The following is a 17,678-nucleotide window of genomic DNA, read 5'->3' on the forward strand; positions in this document are numbered from 1 at the left end:
GTGTGGCCGTGCGGTTATAGGCGCTTCAGCCTGGAACCGCGTGACCGCTACTGTCGCAGGTTCGAATCCTGCCTCGGACATGGATGTGTGTGATGTCCTTAGGTTAGTTAGGTTTAAGTAGTTCTAAGTTCTAGGGGACTGATGGCCTCAGATGTTAAGTCCCATAGTGCTCAGAGCCATTTGAACCTGTGCTGCGATAAATGGCGATTAATTTCAGTGTGCAGTATAGGAACTGCGTAATCACTTTGAAGCGTATTTGATGTTCGAGATCTATATATAGAGAACTTGACATAGAGTTCACAATAATAAACACACGAATCCTGCTGAAGTCACGTTTGGTACACTAGGGCAGACGTTTGTGGGAAACGTCCTCCCGAGGGCGGGAGAGTGGTTGGCTATCTGATCGCTCCGTCCCCTGGGTACTGACCGGCGCTGCGCGGGCCCTGCTGCAGGCGCTGCGAGCCGACGCCGCCCAGCGCCGCCCACCGCTGCGCCTGCCGCTTCACGTCGCCCACGACGGCGTCACAGCGCAGGCGCAGCCGCTTCCCGTTCGAGAAGAGCCGCTGCTCGGCGTCCAGCTTGATCTCCCGCCGGCTGCTCACCAGGCCGCGGCTGTCCACCTCCGCCTCTAGCTCCTGCACGCCCTCCTCCACCTGCACAAACACAACGACACTTGTTATCTGTTCGACGTAACCTAAATTTTCACGTAATAAACTCAGGTTCTGATGTAAGCAGACAGACATTTTTGGCCTCAAAATAGCGATGTTTGAATCATATTTGTGGTATTTTTCATCACTCATTGGTAAAGAAATTCCATAGTTATGACTGAGAAACAAACTTCGTTTCGTGTTCTGCTAGTAGGGAAACATGGGGCAGAACCGGATGGCGGAGCACAACTAGGGGCAGATGAAATTGTGTGCCCCGATGATATATATATATATATATATATATATATATCCGAAAGAACAGATACCATCTTAGTACATATATAGTTAAGGCTCACCGGCCACTTGACCATCTTCTTCTTCTGTGCTAATGCACAAACAGTGCCCGAACTCTCACGGGAATCGGCAACGCTCCACGAGAAATGAGTATAATGGGCGGGGGCACTACGAATGTAGTGCGGGACAATACGCTGAGAATGTGGGTTTCGCGGGAGGCGTGCAAGAGATAAATTCCTGCAGTCGCGCTACCCACTGTGTCCTCCGTGGCTCAGATGCATAGAGCGTCTGCCATGTAAGCAGGAGATGCCGGGTTCGAGTACCGGTGGGGGCACACATTTTCGTCTGTCCCCGTTGACGTTTGTCTACGCCTGTAAGCAGCTTTCGGACATGTCCGAAAGAACACATATCATCTTAGTATATATTCGACCTGCAAGTTAATCGTCGTCCTGCGCATTTCAAGTTGCGTTCTTATAACGTGTGGTGAATTTAAACGCAAGATTAGCCGTTAATTCTTAATTATATGCTACTAAATGACATGGAAAGTTCAAATGCTTGTCACTCGCTGTACGTTAGTTATACAATACATTTAAATCCATCAGTTATTATGCTCCATACAAGATGTTAACCCGAAACATGTTCTTGGGACGAACGGGGCAGGACAGAATGGCATAGTGTCCTGTTCTGCTCTTTAATATCTTGATGCAAGTAGGTTTCGAACTACATATTTCATTTCCCCTTGCTGCTCCAAGTGGTGTGAAAGACTTATACACAGCAATTGGATATTAAATCATTATAGATAACCAAATCGATGTTGGAAAAATGCATTCGTAAAGTTAAGAATAAACTCAGCTACAGAGTTCACAAATCAGATTGTATATTTGGAAATGTGTTCACTGCATAATAAAAAGACGAGCTGGTAGCAAACCTAAAGCCAGTGGAGAGCAGAATTTTCGTCCCATTATGAAAAATCTCGTTGTCAGATCAGTAGCCTATTAGCTAGCAGATACGACAAAGAAATTTGCCTAGCTGGCAGGGGGTGGGGGGGTGTTACAAGATTTATTACGAGGAGTCTATGTTGTCTATTCGCAAGCAACGAAATACGTCTGGTGCACGAGCGATGGGATTCATTGAAGTAATAGTAACAGCAACTTGGTATTAAGCATTAAAAATAATTTCCCAAAGGACATTAAAATATTTTTTGTTGTTAACGATTTTTGTGGAGATTCCAGTTCCTTAGTCTACAATGTTCATTAAACATCTTTATGTCTTAGTTTTAACTGATGTTCCTGATAATTTCAATGCTTATGCAAGAATTTCACAAAAATTGCCTTATACCACTTTGCTCATTTGGTGGGGAACTGGAAATATGCAGACACTCCTTTGAGATAATATAAAAAATGCGTTCCATACAGTTGTGTGTAATTTTCAAGTAAGTTACATTAGGATACTCAACAAGGCGATTTTTTACACCTTTAAGAAGTATTTCCTGTGCTCCGCTATTTTAGAAGAATTGTTAAACATTAAGTATCACGATGCGCCACGATTTTTCCTACTTGTTTACTTTTAGCTGGCTTCCAGTTTATTATGCCTCATGCATGACAGAACTAACTAGAGTCCACAAGAAATATTAATCCCTAGGAAACTAAAAATTACAAAGCAAGGTACAGACATTACGCACAGGATCTTTGGTCATGACAGTAGGTGATAATCACGCGCTTATTACTCATGTTCAGCACCAACCATGTTAAATTACCCATTTCGTAAATTTTGTGTTAACACTGTAGACTGACATGCTTGGTGAATAATATCAGTGATGAGCACTTTATCTGACATGACTCACATTATGTCATGACCAAAGATTTAGTATCCAATGATAGTTTATTTGTTTGTCATATTTGGTTTCCTAAGCACCACCGTCTCTTGTGGATGCTAATCACTTTTTTCTCATAAAGCCATAATAAAATGAAAAGTTGTTACAAATAAACAAATATTACTAGAACCGAACACAAATGTTTTTTAACCTTAGATTGCTTGTAATTGTCGGTTTACCATTGTGATTTTAGCTACATCTGATCTGTCAGTCTCACAGTGCGAGTCAAGATTTCACTTTTGGTTTCAGTTTTAGAAAATATTGCTTACATTACTAACATTGGTGGGGAGTCAGATCCACATCCTATTTGCAGTGCCGTAATAGGTTTCGTCCGGAATAGTTTCCCAGAAGGAATCACACCAAATGTGATACAAGAGCGTTACTCAGTTGTTTTCTCACATTATAAGAAATCATTCGAAGCAATTAAGGTACCGCAGTCAAAACACAAGATCATAACATTACTATGCAGATAACTAGTCTCTCCTAGAAGATCACACGTTAAATATTATAATTAAATAAGACATCGGTAACTTTCAAGATAATTTCCCTAGATAAAATCGGATTTCAGTTTCTACTATCCTTATCAAATGCATAATATCTAATTTCTGTCCCTTTTCGATTTCCGAATTTGTTTTTGTTTGTTTGTAGCCCTCATATCCCTATGGCAAATTGGGTCAATCATTATAAACATCATTTGCATGCCAACATAGCCAGCAGTTAGTGAGATGCCCCGGATTTAATTTTCATGCACTGAATCTTCAATAAAATTGTTCTTCGCAGTTACTGAATGCTGTATGAAAGGCAATTCCCACAGAAAGACAGGTTGCAGTAGTAAGATATAGCTTCGTTGACGTCACAAGCCACAGAAGCCGCGATCTGGCTGACAACAAATATTTCACAGCATCTAGCACTGCTTTTTTGTTTACAATAATTATTGTAGCCGTATTAGAGCGTTTCAGATATATGGTTTTATTTGTGCTATAATTAACAATGAACAAACTCTTCGAAGAATTGCTAGTCCCGCCAGGAGTGCTAGTCGCTCGACGTTCCAGGATAACTTCTGTAACTTTTGGAATGTAGAAGATAAGGTACTGGCGGAAGTGTAGGAATCAGGTGGTGTCACGAGCCGCCGATGACCAGCTCAGTCAGTAGAGCACTTTTCTGTGGAAGGCAAAGGTCCCAAATTCGAATCACGACCCTGCACACACTTTCAACCTGCCAGCAAGTTTCAAATCAGCGCACGCTACATAGCAGAGTGAAAAATCGCTCAAGAATAAGAAATAGGGTCTATATTCAACGGAGACAGGCAGTGGTCTTCTATGACTAAGGAAAAGAATAACCGTCTGTCGTTATGTAACGTAAATGGCAAATGTAACCAGCATTCGTTCAATTAATAACACTTTTTCAGGTGGTGTATTTAAAAATGCATGAAATCGCTGTTAGCGAATTTTGTCGCAGTAGGAAACGATACAGACATAAATGATACGTAAATAAAGGACTTGATGAAATGATACAATTATGTGCGGTACCGGCATTGTCATCGTCGACCGCACTCGCGCTCTGTTCTCACATCCACAGAAGAAATCTGGCCGCTGTGAACTGCTGCTAAGAGGGCTCGCCAGATAGTCTTCAGATTAACATCCGACTAATCTCTGATCACACCGACGACCGTGCAGTGAAATCTTACGAACATAGAGCGTTCATCCACCTTGTTACACCGACGGATGCAACACTATGAATTCATGAGACATCACTGTTGATAGTGGTGCATGCTAGTAGACGAAGAAAATCCACACTTACTGTACACATTAGACATTTGTCAGTTCCGCATGACTAGATCACATTAGCGATCAAAGTGACAATGTAGTGCGTTCTGAAAGAAGAGTGTTATAAAAAATACCGAGAAACAGTAATGCTGTTTAGATGTGGCGATACGTTTGTGTGTTTTCATATTCAATCAGTAATCTGCAGATATATATATATATATATATATATATATATAGTTAAATATGCCTAACTTGAAATAATATTCTCGATTTTCTGATTGTTAATTCTCACAGGCATCTGAAATTATAATCTTCCATATCCTATATTCAGTTCCGCCTTTTGAAAGGTAGTTCGTTCGGCGGCGTATGATATAAAGAATAGACAAAGGCTCTTATTCCCTGTAGCGATCATACCAGTAGGATGCCATTACACGGTGTGTGACGCTCTCAAAAGGCGGCCCTGAGCCGTGAGGGAACCTTAAAGGGGCGAATAAGCTCTTACGCTGATCACGGTAAGAGGTGCCCTTTCAATTCCCCTGGTTTGACGGCTACATACAAGGAGAGAAATATCTTGAACCGGCAGTGAATCCACCTCCCACGATATGATGTTCTGGTCTGTTTTTGCTTTACTTTTGTTGCTTAGAATATATAATTCGCCACTACCTAAAACTTGAAATGTATCGTATGCTACTCAGTGGACATATCAGATGTCGCTCTATTTTAAAATAACTAATGAAATTAGTAACTCTGTGAAACTACTAATACACCAAAGATTTCGTATGAGCGTGAGGAATATTGGACCCGCTTATTTATTGGATCCAGGTCTTTCTAGAAAATAGAACTTAAAACTTCTTTCTTAACAGAGCCAAATTATCAGATGTAAAACTAACGTCAGGCGTATCACAATGGGTTATTAAAGGACCATAGGTGTTCACGATATGTGCAAAAGTTGTGGATATCGTCCGAAGCTCCGCGAGTTTGTTCAGAGATGATACTGTACCAAAACGCCGCAACATCTGTAATGGAGAAAAGCTATGTGCAACTTGCACTTGACACATAATACGAATAAACGTAACGCATAAGGCATGAATAGCTATAACTTCACATTACTTGTCGATTACACAATTTGCAATCCATCACTGGACACAGTAAGGAACGTGCAATATCCAAGAGACATGAGATCTGTAAGAATTATACAATAATACTTGCACGAAATGTGGGTGTCAGACTGAGTATCATTAGAAGAGTACTAAGGACATGTAGCTTACACACGAGAAAAGTAGGTCACAAAACCTTTTTTCAAAGCTCCTTATATGTTTGCCCCGTGTATGAGGTTTTTGTCAGGAAAGATTATTAGAGACGCTAGAGAAGACCCAAAGAGAACAATGCGCTTCGTGATGGCAACTCCTAGCAAAAGAGGAGCATTGGTTCAGCTCCACACTAGTGCCAGATGGCAGACGCTGTGTGTCACGGAAATGTTGACATTCCGAGAGTTTTCGTTTCAAGAGCTCAGGCAACATATTGCTCCCATCAGTACACATCTTTCCAAATAGGCCTGATGGTAAAACGGAACTATGAGGTCATACGGGGTCATACTGACAGTCATTCTCCACACACACCATCTGCGAATGGATCACGAAAGGGAGGAATGATGGTGGTACGCCTGCTGTTCTGTCATATTGCGGAATCTGGCAAACAGAGTTCGGATATATACGTAGATTCTTTAATTTTCCTAGAGGCAAAGATATTGCTGATGGCATGGTGGAAAATATTCCCTGGAGCACACGATGTATCGACAGTCAAACAAAGACTATAAGGCCACAGACGGTCTTCAAATCCCTTAATATAAAATACTATTGTGTTGTATCCTAATTCTTCGAATGTAGTGACTATAGTTTTATTTATCAATTCAGTTCTCTCGCTTCACTTTCCAGAATTCATAAGCGAGTGTGTTGAACGATTTTTTAGGACAAGGGATGAGGGAGGGGGAGGGGGAGGGGGGAGGGGCAGGGGCTTAAACACTCGAAAAACAAAGCGTATGCTGACACAAAGTAGAATAGAGATCAATAGGTACTTCTTATTTTGAATATAACCGAAGGTGGTAATAAAACCGATTGGTGGATGAACCACCACGGTGCTTTCAATGGTCTGATGTGTTTGCTGTTGGAATGTCGCTATCTTTCTTTGAACTGATTAACCTACTCAATTACCAGGAAACGAAATTTTTACTTATACTCGTAGTAGGAGCCATTGAACGTGAAGATAGTTTTTTCACTTACAAAATGCATTTCTGAAGGTGACAGGTTCCTTATGAGGAAGAAACAAATTTAAATATAGTACAGTCTCACTTAACTGATTTTACGTACAGAACTATACAGGTTTAACTATATGCAAATTAAATTACACATTTGTGTGAACGGATGACATAATGCACAGCCGGCCGGTGTGGCCGTGCGGTTAAAGGCGCTTCAGTCTGGAACCGCGTGATCGCTACGGTCGCAGGTTCGAATCCTGCCTCGGGCATGGATGTGTGTGATGTCCTTAGGTTAGTTAGGTTTAATTAGTTCTAAGTTCTAGGCGACTGATGACCTTAGAAGTTAAGTCACATAGTGCTCAGAGCCATTTGAACCATAATGCACAAGCAGATAAGCAACAAAAGACGCGTTCAGACTTTAGCCACTCAGCTTGAGGAAGAATCCGAAACGTCTTTTTGTCTACCCAACGTATTATTGTACTAGCCTCCTGAAAGGCTGAAGGGTGAGGCAAATCATTGTTTGGCACAGATAAATTCAGGCTAAAGCAGTCAGTTACTGAAGTAATAGTACCTCTTTATCCGCTGAAGGATATTTTTATTTGTTGCGTTTCAATATTAACGTCAGTGCATTAGGTTACGCCGTTTTTAAAATGTGAAATCGCCGACATACAGTATTACCAATTGTACGTTTAAGTTTGCTTGCATTAGAATTCTTCCTTATATCTGTTCGTACGTCTGCTACGCCACACAGTAGACGGTAAGGCAGTAAAAGACATTGTTAGCCGTATATTATACCTGGTTACTGACTTGCTCACCGTATGTGAACTTTGGTTGTGATATTTCAGCGATATACCGGTTTACACTAGTGCCCGTAATAGGAACAGTAAAAGCAAATTTTTTGTACGAATCACATTGAACTTAATGGTGGAAATGACTATATAAGGAACTAATTTATTTCTCATGTGAAGTTATTTTGTCTGTTTATTTACCGACAATCTTATACGGTCATGGTTTTGAGAAAATTATGTATGAGACTGTCCAGAAATCAAGGTTCAGAATTCGTCAGTATTAAAATTGTGACTGCTACTAATATGAACACTAACATCTAACTGATCTGAGATGTATACTCTACCGGCTAAATGTGTTGGAATCTAGCCATGAAACCAAACACAGCTCAGAGCTATAATTGCGTTGAACTGCTAACCCAGAACTTCTGTTTATTTTATACACACAGTGTTCTAGTGACTGTAATTCATCCGCAGAAAGAGAAAAATTTATGTACTGGGAAGTAAGTCTAAAATGAACACTGAGTGCCAGCCCGTTAAGAGCAGTCAATCCATGTTTCATTAGATGACGTTTCCTATTCATTCTGACAGAGTTCTCCGGTTACTTGCCCAATTATGCTCGTTCACAGGGACTTAATCCCAAATGGAGAGGAGTTTTAAATTCAGCAGTTGATTGGACACTCTCGTACCGGCTGATGAAGTGTGCGAAATGGGATTAGTGATGTGATTGCTGGCAGGCAAGTTTGCGCGCGTCCAACGATTGCGCTTTACAGTGCGTCTTTTCATCAGCTTCTGAGCCCGTAACAAACGAGCCTAGCAACAACAGAACCACTTATGTGGATGAATAATTCTTGCCAAGAAAAGTCACACTCCACTCGGATACAAAAGCCGTTCGTGGCTTATTCAGTAGCTGTAATGGATTTACGCTCCCCTAATTCTCCTTTACTTTTCTACCGACGGAAGCTTTCTCTACTGTACAGCAACAGTCGGTCCTCTTGGAGGATGTAGTCCCTCAGTTTTACGCGATGTTGCTGGAGTGGCAAGTAAACGAGAATTATACGTTTCTATCTTCCCTTGTAACTGAATTTATGCTTAAAAGATGAAGTGAAGGTCCCTGTTGTCCGTATGTTAATCAGTATACAGAAAGTAACAAAACACTAATGCCTTCTCTGTATTTCTTCGTTACCATCTTCCTTTCCACTACTATTCCTTGACTTTCTCGGTTATTGTTTATCGAAATCAATATGACCGTGACAAAGAAGTGTGGAATGTGCTTATCGCGGGAAAATGAGATGGATGGAAAGACAGATGACTGAAAATGTAGTTTGTTCAAGGAATACTCTTTGGTTAATACAGCAAAATATGCAAATATGAACTGGTCTACAATAGAATCACCTTAATTACGGGAGACATCACTTTCTCGTGACAGGAATACGTCCTGAATTAAGAGATGATCTTTCATGAATTAATTCTCAAAAAATGGCTCTGAGCACTATGGGACTTAACTGATGTGGTCATCAGTCTCCAAGAACTTAGAACTACCTAAACCTCACTAACCCAAGGACATCACACACATTAATTCCCGAGGCAGGATTCGAATCTGCGACCGTAGCGGTCGCGCGGTTCCAGATTGTAGCACCTAGAACCCCTCGGCCACTCCGGCCGGCAATTAATTCTCATTTACAATGTCTAATTTAAACTGCGCATGATAACGTTAATGATTTTCAGATTATTAATTTCAAGGAAAAAGCGAGGATGGCGATAAGGTTGCAAGTTACAATATTCAGTGTAAGAAATGTTCAAATGTGTGTGAAATCTTACGGGACGTTACTGCTAAGGCCAACAGTCCCTATGCTTACACACTACTGAACCTAAATTATCCTAAGGACAAACACACATACCCATGCCCGAGGGAGGACTCGAACCTCCACCGGGACCAGGCGTCAGTATAAGACTTTTGTGTCAAAAGTGAAGGAAATTTCATTAGGTCTTTAGAAACTACTTCAAGATATGGAGGGAGGAGTATTCGCAAAATATTTCTTTGGTGCCAAATGTAATATTTAGTGAAATTTTCCAGTGAAACATTTCGCTATTAACTGCACTGCGAAGATAATTATTCGCCTGGAGTTAGTGATAATTTTAAAATTATGTTTGCAAAAGCTTTTCGTGATAGAAAGCCAGGATAATCAAAGCATCAGTCAAAATGTAACCCATGAGGAGTTTTAATGCCTAGTTCTAAACATATAATGGTCTTTATCCAAATGAACCAGAATAAAGAATGTATTTGTAAATGGGTCGTGTTACACAGAGCAAAGAGTTCTGCAATATTCAGTTTCAACCAGAAATTAATTTAAACACTTCTTATGGTTCCTCACAAATAAATGGTTTAAAATACTCAATGTGGGGTGTTTTAGAGACCAGATTGTTCAGATGATCAGTTTTTAAAGTATGTAGGTAATTTAGGAAACGTATCAGGAAATAAGTAACAGAGAAAACTTTGATTTTGGGGATTCATCAGAAGGTAATTTGAGGAGACAATGATAAATATGAAGAAAGGAATTTGGAAAAGGTATCACGAAACAAGTATAAGACAAAACTTTGATTTTCGGAATTCATAAGAAGGAAATTGGAGACAATGTAGGGAGGATTACAATAATCAAGAAAGACGGGGAATCGATAACAACAAAGAAAAGAATCCTAACAGAGAATTTAGTATGACAGTCATCCATCGCAACAGAAATACAGAAACGATAGAATGATAAATGAGCAGGTCGACCTAGAGTCGTTCCGTTGACTGTGAGAGTGGAAATTAAACCTGATGAATTGACCACTCACGCTCTACCGAAAAGTCAAGTCGCTATGAGATCGCACGTCCTGTACTGCGATTGAGATCACGCGTCCTGTGCTGCGATGGTGTATTTTCGTTTCTGTCCAAGGAGGCGATGAACAGCGGACCTAGCGTAATTGTGAAGAAAGACAGCGCACTAAATGCTTACTTTGCGTTGTAATATACCGCGATCATAATCAGCAGCATCATCATCATCATTATGATTATGATTATTATTATTATTACTATTATTATTATTATTATTTTGAGCGGAAATGAATTATTACGCTTTAAGTGTCAGTAAAATTGTGTTTAATATAATTCCTCACAGACAAAATGATTTTTATTGTTAGAATCAAAAATATGTATGCAACTGCTGTCAAGTTCTTAACCTTACTCTTTAACCGTTCTGCACGTCAAGACCTAAATTATTCTTATTAGTTGAGGATCATACTGCATATCAACAGGCCGACCAGAGTGGCCGAGCGGTTCTAGGCGCTACAGTCTGGAACCGCGCGACCGCTACAGTCGCAGGTTCGAATCCTGCCTCGGGCATGGATGTGCGTGACGTCCTTAGGTTAGTTAGGTTTAATTAGTTCTAAGTTCTAGGGGACTGATGACCAAAGAAGTTAAGTCCCATAGTGCTCACAGCCATTTTTTCTTTTTGCGTATCAGTAGTGATTTACATTTCCTTTCATCAGACGAAACTTATTATTTTACACAAGTAAACAAATAAATAATATCACTATTACATCTTACTAAACATTAAAACACTTTTATACAGAATTCACTGTTATGAATTGCCATCTCATTCCAACGCGTTGAAAACGTAGCAGCAGGTTTTAAGCACTTGTCTCCTTCTCTTTGTTTCTAGTTCCTCGAAAACGTAGCAAAACAGGAAACTTGGTGAATACTTTCGTATGGAAAACTTCTGACGGAAGCAGAAGGCAGTCAACTTTTGCAGTTTCAGGGCTTTCCATTCAACCGGAGGAAATCGGAGATTCGGATAGAACATCCACTCTGGGGCCAGCCAGCACTTGTATTCACCTTCCAGTGAGAACGAACTACCTGGGTCAATGACAGGAACATCAGAAATCCCAGGCAGGTGAGCAGAGACACTTAACACTGCACTACTGTAGACATTCAAATGAGAATAACCATATGAAAGTAATAACTACGTAATTATTGAACAAAAGCAAGTAAGGCAGCCGGAAGCTCAGTGTACATCACTAATTTTAGCTGATACATTTTTGAATTATAAAGGATCAGTCGCGTGAGCTGATGCAAGTAGTAACAGAGTGTAACCACGAGGAACAATTATATTTAACTGAAAACGTCTCATCATTCGCGGAAAGATATTCTGATATGGCAGTCCAAGGTACAGAACTCTAATGTGCGAAGTCTGTGCGGTTCTCACATAATAATGAGTTGCTTATAATGGGACTCTAAGAATCAAAATGAATATCTGTAACAAAACTATGCATACGTATGTTAAATGGAAAGGGATATCCGCCACATGAATCCAAAACAACTGAAAGGATAGGTACGTTACCTCCATGCCGTTATATGTTACCCGTTATGAAAAATGTAATGTAATCGATTCCTTTCCCTTTGAAGCTTTACAGAAAGGCTTCGTTTGTAACAGTGGCTAATTAAGGACAGTTGACATTTAGTACGCTACCGGACCACGGAAATTTGAAACAAACGCCAGCCAGCTTGCTTCTGACGAAAAAGCCTCACCGCTTTTTTTGTGAACATCAAAGCAACAGGCAACTGTACAGTTCTTTACTTCTCTGTGTGCCTCTATGATGGGAAGTGCGTCCACATAAACGCCTCTCATTGACAAAAATTCTTTTACAGTTTCCACGAACAGTTTTCTGAAACAGCTGCCAGATACAAAGGGCACTGTTTTCGTTCTGAATGTCGAACGCAGTTTTACGACCAATGAAACGGATTTAGTATGCGTCAACACATCTAAAATAACGTTAATAAAATAAGGTTTATCTTCTGCAATTTGAAACATTAGTAGTGCAAAGAACTGTGTAGAATTTAGCAGACTCGTTTATAGATACCTCGCAGCATCCCGTGCAGGCAGCAGAGATATGTCACGGAAAGGGGACAGAAGAACTATGAAAGGAATGTGTATTTGAAAACGGGATTCAATCCGTAATTTTGGGTCTTATTCAGTAATTTAGAAATCAGCATACCCTTAGCACTCACTTCACATTCCAACTTGCATTAATCAAGCGAATAGCGCAACTTCAGTAATCTTTTGCAACATAGTTGGGGTCCTATTCCTACTTCTTCATCGACAGTGAACGGGGAGGGAGAAAGAATGTTGGGGCTCTAGACATGGCGTTTTGTTTCTACTTCTCCTGCTAGAACTTTTTCATTCCTTCAAGTAAGCTCATTCCATTTCATCTTATCAGATGTTCTTGGGCTTTGTACTTGTCCTCCTATAACCACCTGAAGTAGGTAACGTTATATCTAAGTCCATCTTTATTACTAATTTTATTTCAAACATTCACGAGTTTTCCCGTATCATCAAGGATCTTCGCCCTTTCTTCACATCAGATTTTGTTGGACACTGTACAATATTTCCTGAAAAATCTTAAAGTTGGTGACGTTATTTAGGAGCACCGAATTTTTTCCAAATTTACATTGGATCAACAAACGTTTTCCATTTATTTCGTTTCTTAACCCATTTTTCTATCCCTTTTATCTAGCTGGTTTGTTAATTTTTAAATGTTGTTGTTCTTGTGGTCTTTAGTCGTGAGACTGGTTTGATGCAGCTCTCCATGCTACTCTATCCTGTGCTTGCTTCTTCATCTCCCAGTGTCTACTGCAACCTACAACCTTCTGATTCTGCTTGGTGTATTCATCTCTGGGTCTCCATCAACGATTTTTACCCTCCACGCTGCCCTCCAATACTAAATTGGTGATCCATTGACGCCTCAGAACATATCCTACCAACCGATCCCTTCTTCTAGTCAAGCTGTGCCACAAATTTCTCTTCTTCCCAGTTCTATTCAATACTTCCTCAATACTTATGTGGTCTACCCATGCAATCTTCAGCATTCTTCTCTAGCACCACATTTTGAAGGCTTTTATTCCCTTATTGTCTACACTATTTATCGCTCATGTTTCACGTCCATACAGGGAACTGTACAGTTCTTTACTTCTCTGTGTGCCTCTATGATGGAAAGTGCGTCCACATAAACGCCTCTTATTGCAAAAATTCTTCTACAGTTTCCACGAAGAGCTTTCTGAAACAGTTGTCAGATACAAAGGGCATTGTTATTTTGCTCCCCAAATAGCAAAACTCATCTACTACTTTAAGTGACTCACCTCCTAATCTAATTCCCTCAGCATCACCGCTTTAATTCGACTACATTCCATTAACCTCGTTTTGCTTTTGTTGATGTTCATCATATATCCTCCTTTCAAGACACAGTCCATTCCGTTCAACTGCTATTACAGGTCCTTTGCTGTCTCTGACAGAATTACAATGCCATCGACGAACCTAAAAGTTTTTATTTCTTGCCGGCCGCGGTGGTCTAGCGGTTCTGGCGCTGCAGTCCGGAACAGCAAGACTGCTACGGTCGCAGGTTCGAATCCTGCCTCGGGCATGGGTGTGTGTGATGTCCTTAGGTTCGTTAGGTTTAAGTAGTTCTAAGTTCTAGGGGACTTACGACCTAAGATGTTGAGTCCCATAGTGCTCAGAGCCATTTGAACCATTTTATTTCTTCTCCATGGATTTTAGTTTCTTCTCCGAATTTTTCTTTTGTTTCCTTTACTGGTTGCTCAATATACAGATTGAATAACATCGGTGATAGACTACAACCTCGTCTCACTCCCTTCCCAACCATTGCTTCCCTTTCGTGCCCCTCGACTCTTATAACTGCCATATGTTTTCAGTACAAATTGTAAATAACCTTTCGCTCCCTGTATCTTACAGCTGCCACCTTCAGAATTTGAAATAGAGTATTCCAGTCAACATTGTCAGAAGCTTTCTCTAAGTCTACAAATGTTAGAAACGTAGGTTTGCCTTTCTTTAATCATCTTCTAAGGTAAGTCGTAGAGTCAACATTGCCTCACGTGTTCCAACATTTCTAGGGAATGCAAACTGATCTTCCCCGAGATCCGCTTCTACCAGTTTTTCCATTGGCCTGTAATGAATTCGTGTTAGTATTTTGCAGCCGAGACTTATTAAACTGGTAGTACGGTAATTTTCACATCTGTCAACACCTGCATCGCTTGGGATTGGAATTATTACATTCTTCTTGAAGTCTGAGGGTATTTCACACGTCTCATACATCTTGCTCACCAGATGGTAGAGTTTCGTCAGGGCTGGCTCTCCCAAAGCTCAGTAGTTCTAATGGAATGTTGTCTACTCCAGGGGCCTTGTTTCTACTTAGGTCTTTGAGTTCTTTGTCAAATTCTTCACGCGGTATCATATCTCCCATTTCATCTTCATCTACGTCCTCTTCCATTTCCTTAATATTGTCCTCAAGTACATCGCCCTTGTATAGGCCCTCAATAGACTCCTTCCACATTTCTGCTTTCTCTTCTTTGCTTAGATTTGCGTGTCCATCTGAGTTCTTGATATTCATACAAGTGGTTCTCTTTCCTCCAAAGGTCTCTTTAATTTTCCTGTAGGCTGTATCTATCTTACCCCTAGTGAAATAAGCCTCTACGTCCTTACATTTGTCCCCTAGCAATCCCTGTTTAGCCATTTTGCACTTCCTGTCCACCTCTTTTTTGAAACGTTGGTATTCATTTTCTCCTGCTTCATTTATTGCATTTTTATATTTTCTCCTTTAATCAATTAAATTCAATATTTCTTCTGTTACCCAAGCATTTCTACTAGCCCTCGTCTTTCTACCTACTTGTTCCTCTGCTGCCTTCACTACTTCATCCCTCAAAGCTGCCCATTCTTCTTCTATTGTATTTCTTTCCCCCATTATTAGCAATCGTTCCATAATGCTCTCGCTGAAACTCTCTGCAACCTCTGGTTCTGTCAGTTTATCCAGGTCCCATCTCCTTAAATTCCCACCTTTTTTAAGTCTCTTCAGTTTTAATCTACAGTTCATAACCAATAGATTGTGGTCAGAGCCCACATCTGGCCCTGGAAATGACTTACAATTTTTAAATAATGAATTAATTTAATTACCTTTTTTGATAATTTAGTGGAGACCCAGCGCAAAAAATGGAAAAAAATTGATTTCTATTTTTTTGTTTCATTAAAATCTAAGGAATCTCGCGAACATTTTGATATATTATTTATCTGGTGGAAATATTGTCTTATTGGTATTATGGTCCTTTACTGTACATCTGCATTGTCAGTTTTTCTACTCGCGACTTACATTGACTCATTTGAGTGGTCATGTTTCCGATAACTATTTACTATAGAAGGCCGTGGGTTTGTTGTTTTGTAGTTGACAATCTACTCTACACAGTGTGTTGTTTCCGTAGCTCTTTGTTTGAATGGCGCGAAGTGTTTCGTGAATAACTTCTTGTTTAGTGGGTTTTAGTTCGAGCGGCAAGCAGACATTGACAGAATTTTGCAGAAGAAAAATGACAAAACCACGCGGAATATTCAAGAAGCGAAGAGACAAGGGTAACAGGTTTTACCGAAAATGTGTAGCTGATGAAGCTATCTTGAATATATCACAAGCAACTACAAGCGACAGCAGTGAGAGGAAAAGTGCAGTGCCTACACCCTATCCCCCAGTACTGCCAAAAGCAAAGATAACTTTAGAGTTTATGAAGACTTCAGTGTAGAAAGCGACATGGATACGAATATAATTGTGGAGTTCGGTATTTTGGCACGTGTTCTAAGTGAAGCAGTGAGTTGCCAGCCGTGGTGGCCGTGCGGTTAGGGCGCTTCAGTACGGAACCGCGTGACTGCTACGGTCGCAGGTTCGAATCCTGCCTCGGGCATGGATGTGGGTGATGTCCTTAGGTTAGTTAGGTTTAATTAGTTCTAAGTTCTAGGCGACTGATGACCTCAGATGTTAAGTCCCATAGTGCTCAGAGCCATTTGAACCATTTTTTTGAAGCAGTGAGTTATTCTCTTTGTGGCAGTGCAGTAACATTGTCTGAAGATGAATCTACATCTACATCTACATTAATACTGCACAAGCCACCCAATGGTGTGTGGCGGAGGGCACTTTACATGCCATTGTCATTACCTCCATTTTCTGTTCCAGTCGCGTATGGTTCGCGGGAAGAACGACTGTCTGAAAGCCTCCGTGCGCACTCGAATCTCTCTAATTTTACATTCGTGATCTCCTCGGGACGTATGAGTAGGAGGAAGCAATATATTCGATACCTCATCCAGAAACGCACCCTCTCGAAACCTGGCGAGCAATCTACACCACGATGCAGAGCGCCTCTCTTGCATAGTCGGCCACTTGAGTTTGCTAAACATCTACGTAACGCTATCACGGTTACCAAATAACCCTGTGACGAAATGCGCCGCTCTTCTTAGGATCTTCTCTATCTCCTCTGTCAACCCGATCTGGTACGGATCCCACACTGATGAGCAATACTCAAGTATAGGGCGAACGAGTGTTTTGTAAGCCACCTCCTTTGTTGATGAACTACATTTTCTAAGGACCCTCCCAATGAATCTCAACTTTGTACCCGCCTTACCAACAATTAATTTTATATGATCATTCCGCTTCAAATCGTTCCGCACGCATACTCCCAGATATTTCACAGAAGTAACTGCTACCAGTGTTTGTTCCGCTATCATATAATCATACAATAAAGGATCCTTCTTTCTATGTATTCGCAATACATTACATTTGTCTATGTTAAGGGTCAGTTGCCACTTTCTGCACCAAGTGCCTATCCGCTGCAGATCTTCCTGCATTTCGCTACAATTTTCTAATGCTGCAACTTCTCTGTATACTACAGTATCATCCGCGATAAGCCACATGGAACTTCCGACACTATCTACTAGGTCATTTATATACATATTGTGAAAAGCGATGGTCCCATAACACTCCCCTGTGGCACGCCAGAGGTTACTTCGACGTCTGCCGGCCGCAGTGGTCTAGCGCTTCAGGCGCTCAGTCCGGAGCCGCGCGACTACTACGGTCGCAGGTTCGAATCCTGCCTCGGGCGTGGATGTGTGTGATGTCCTTAGGTTCGTTAGGTTTAAGTAGTTCTAAGTTCTAGGGGACTGATGACCACAGATGTTAAGGCCCATAGTGCTCAGAGCC

At 40.8% G+C, this 17,678-nt stretch overlaps 1 protein-coding gene across 1 annotated transcript in view; it reads right to left on the reverse strand.

Moving 5' to 3' along the window:
• LOC124554855 overlaps positions 1 to 17,678 on the reverse strand; it is a 1,084,893-nt gene that overhangs the window by 296,308 nt on the left and 770,907 nt on the right. Inside the window, exon 5 of the mRNA XM_047128521.1 lies at positions 428 to 653. Within this exon, the coding sequence (XP_046984477.1) occupies positions 428 to 653 (226 nt within the window). The remainder of the gene's footprint in view (positions 1 to 427; positions 654 to 17,678) is intronic.

Source organism: Schistocerca americana, chromosome X, assembly GCF_021461395.2.
Source record: "Schistocerca americana isolate TAMUIC-IGC-003095 chromosome X, iqSchAmer2.1, whole genome shotgun sequence".
NCBI lineage: Eukaryota > Metazoa > Arthropoda > Insecta > Orthoptera > Acrididae > Schistocerca > Schistocerca americana.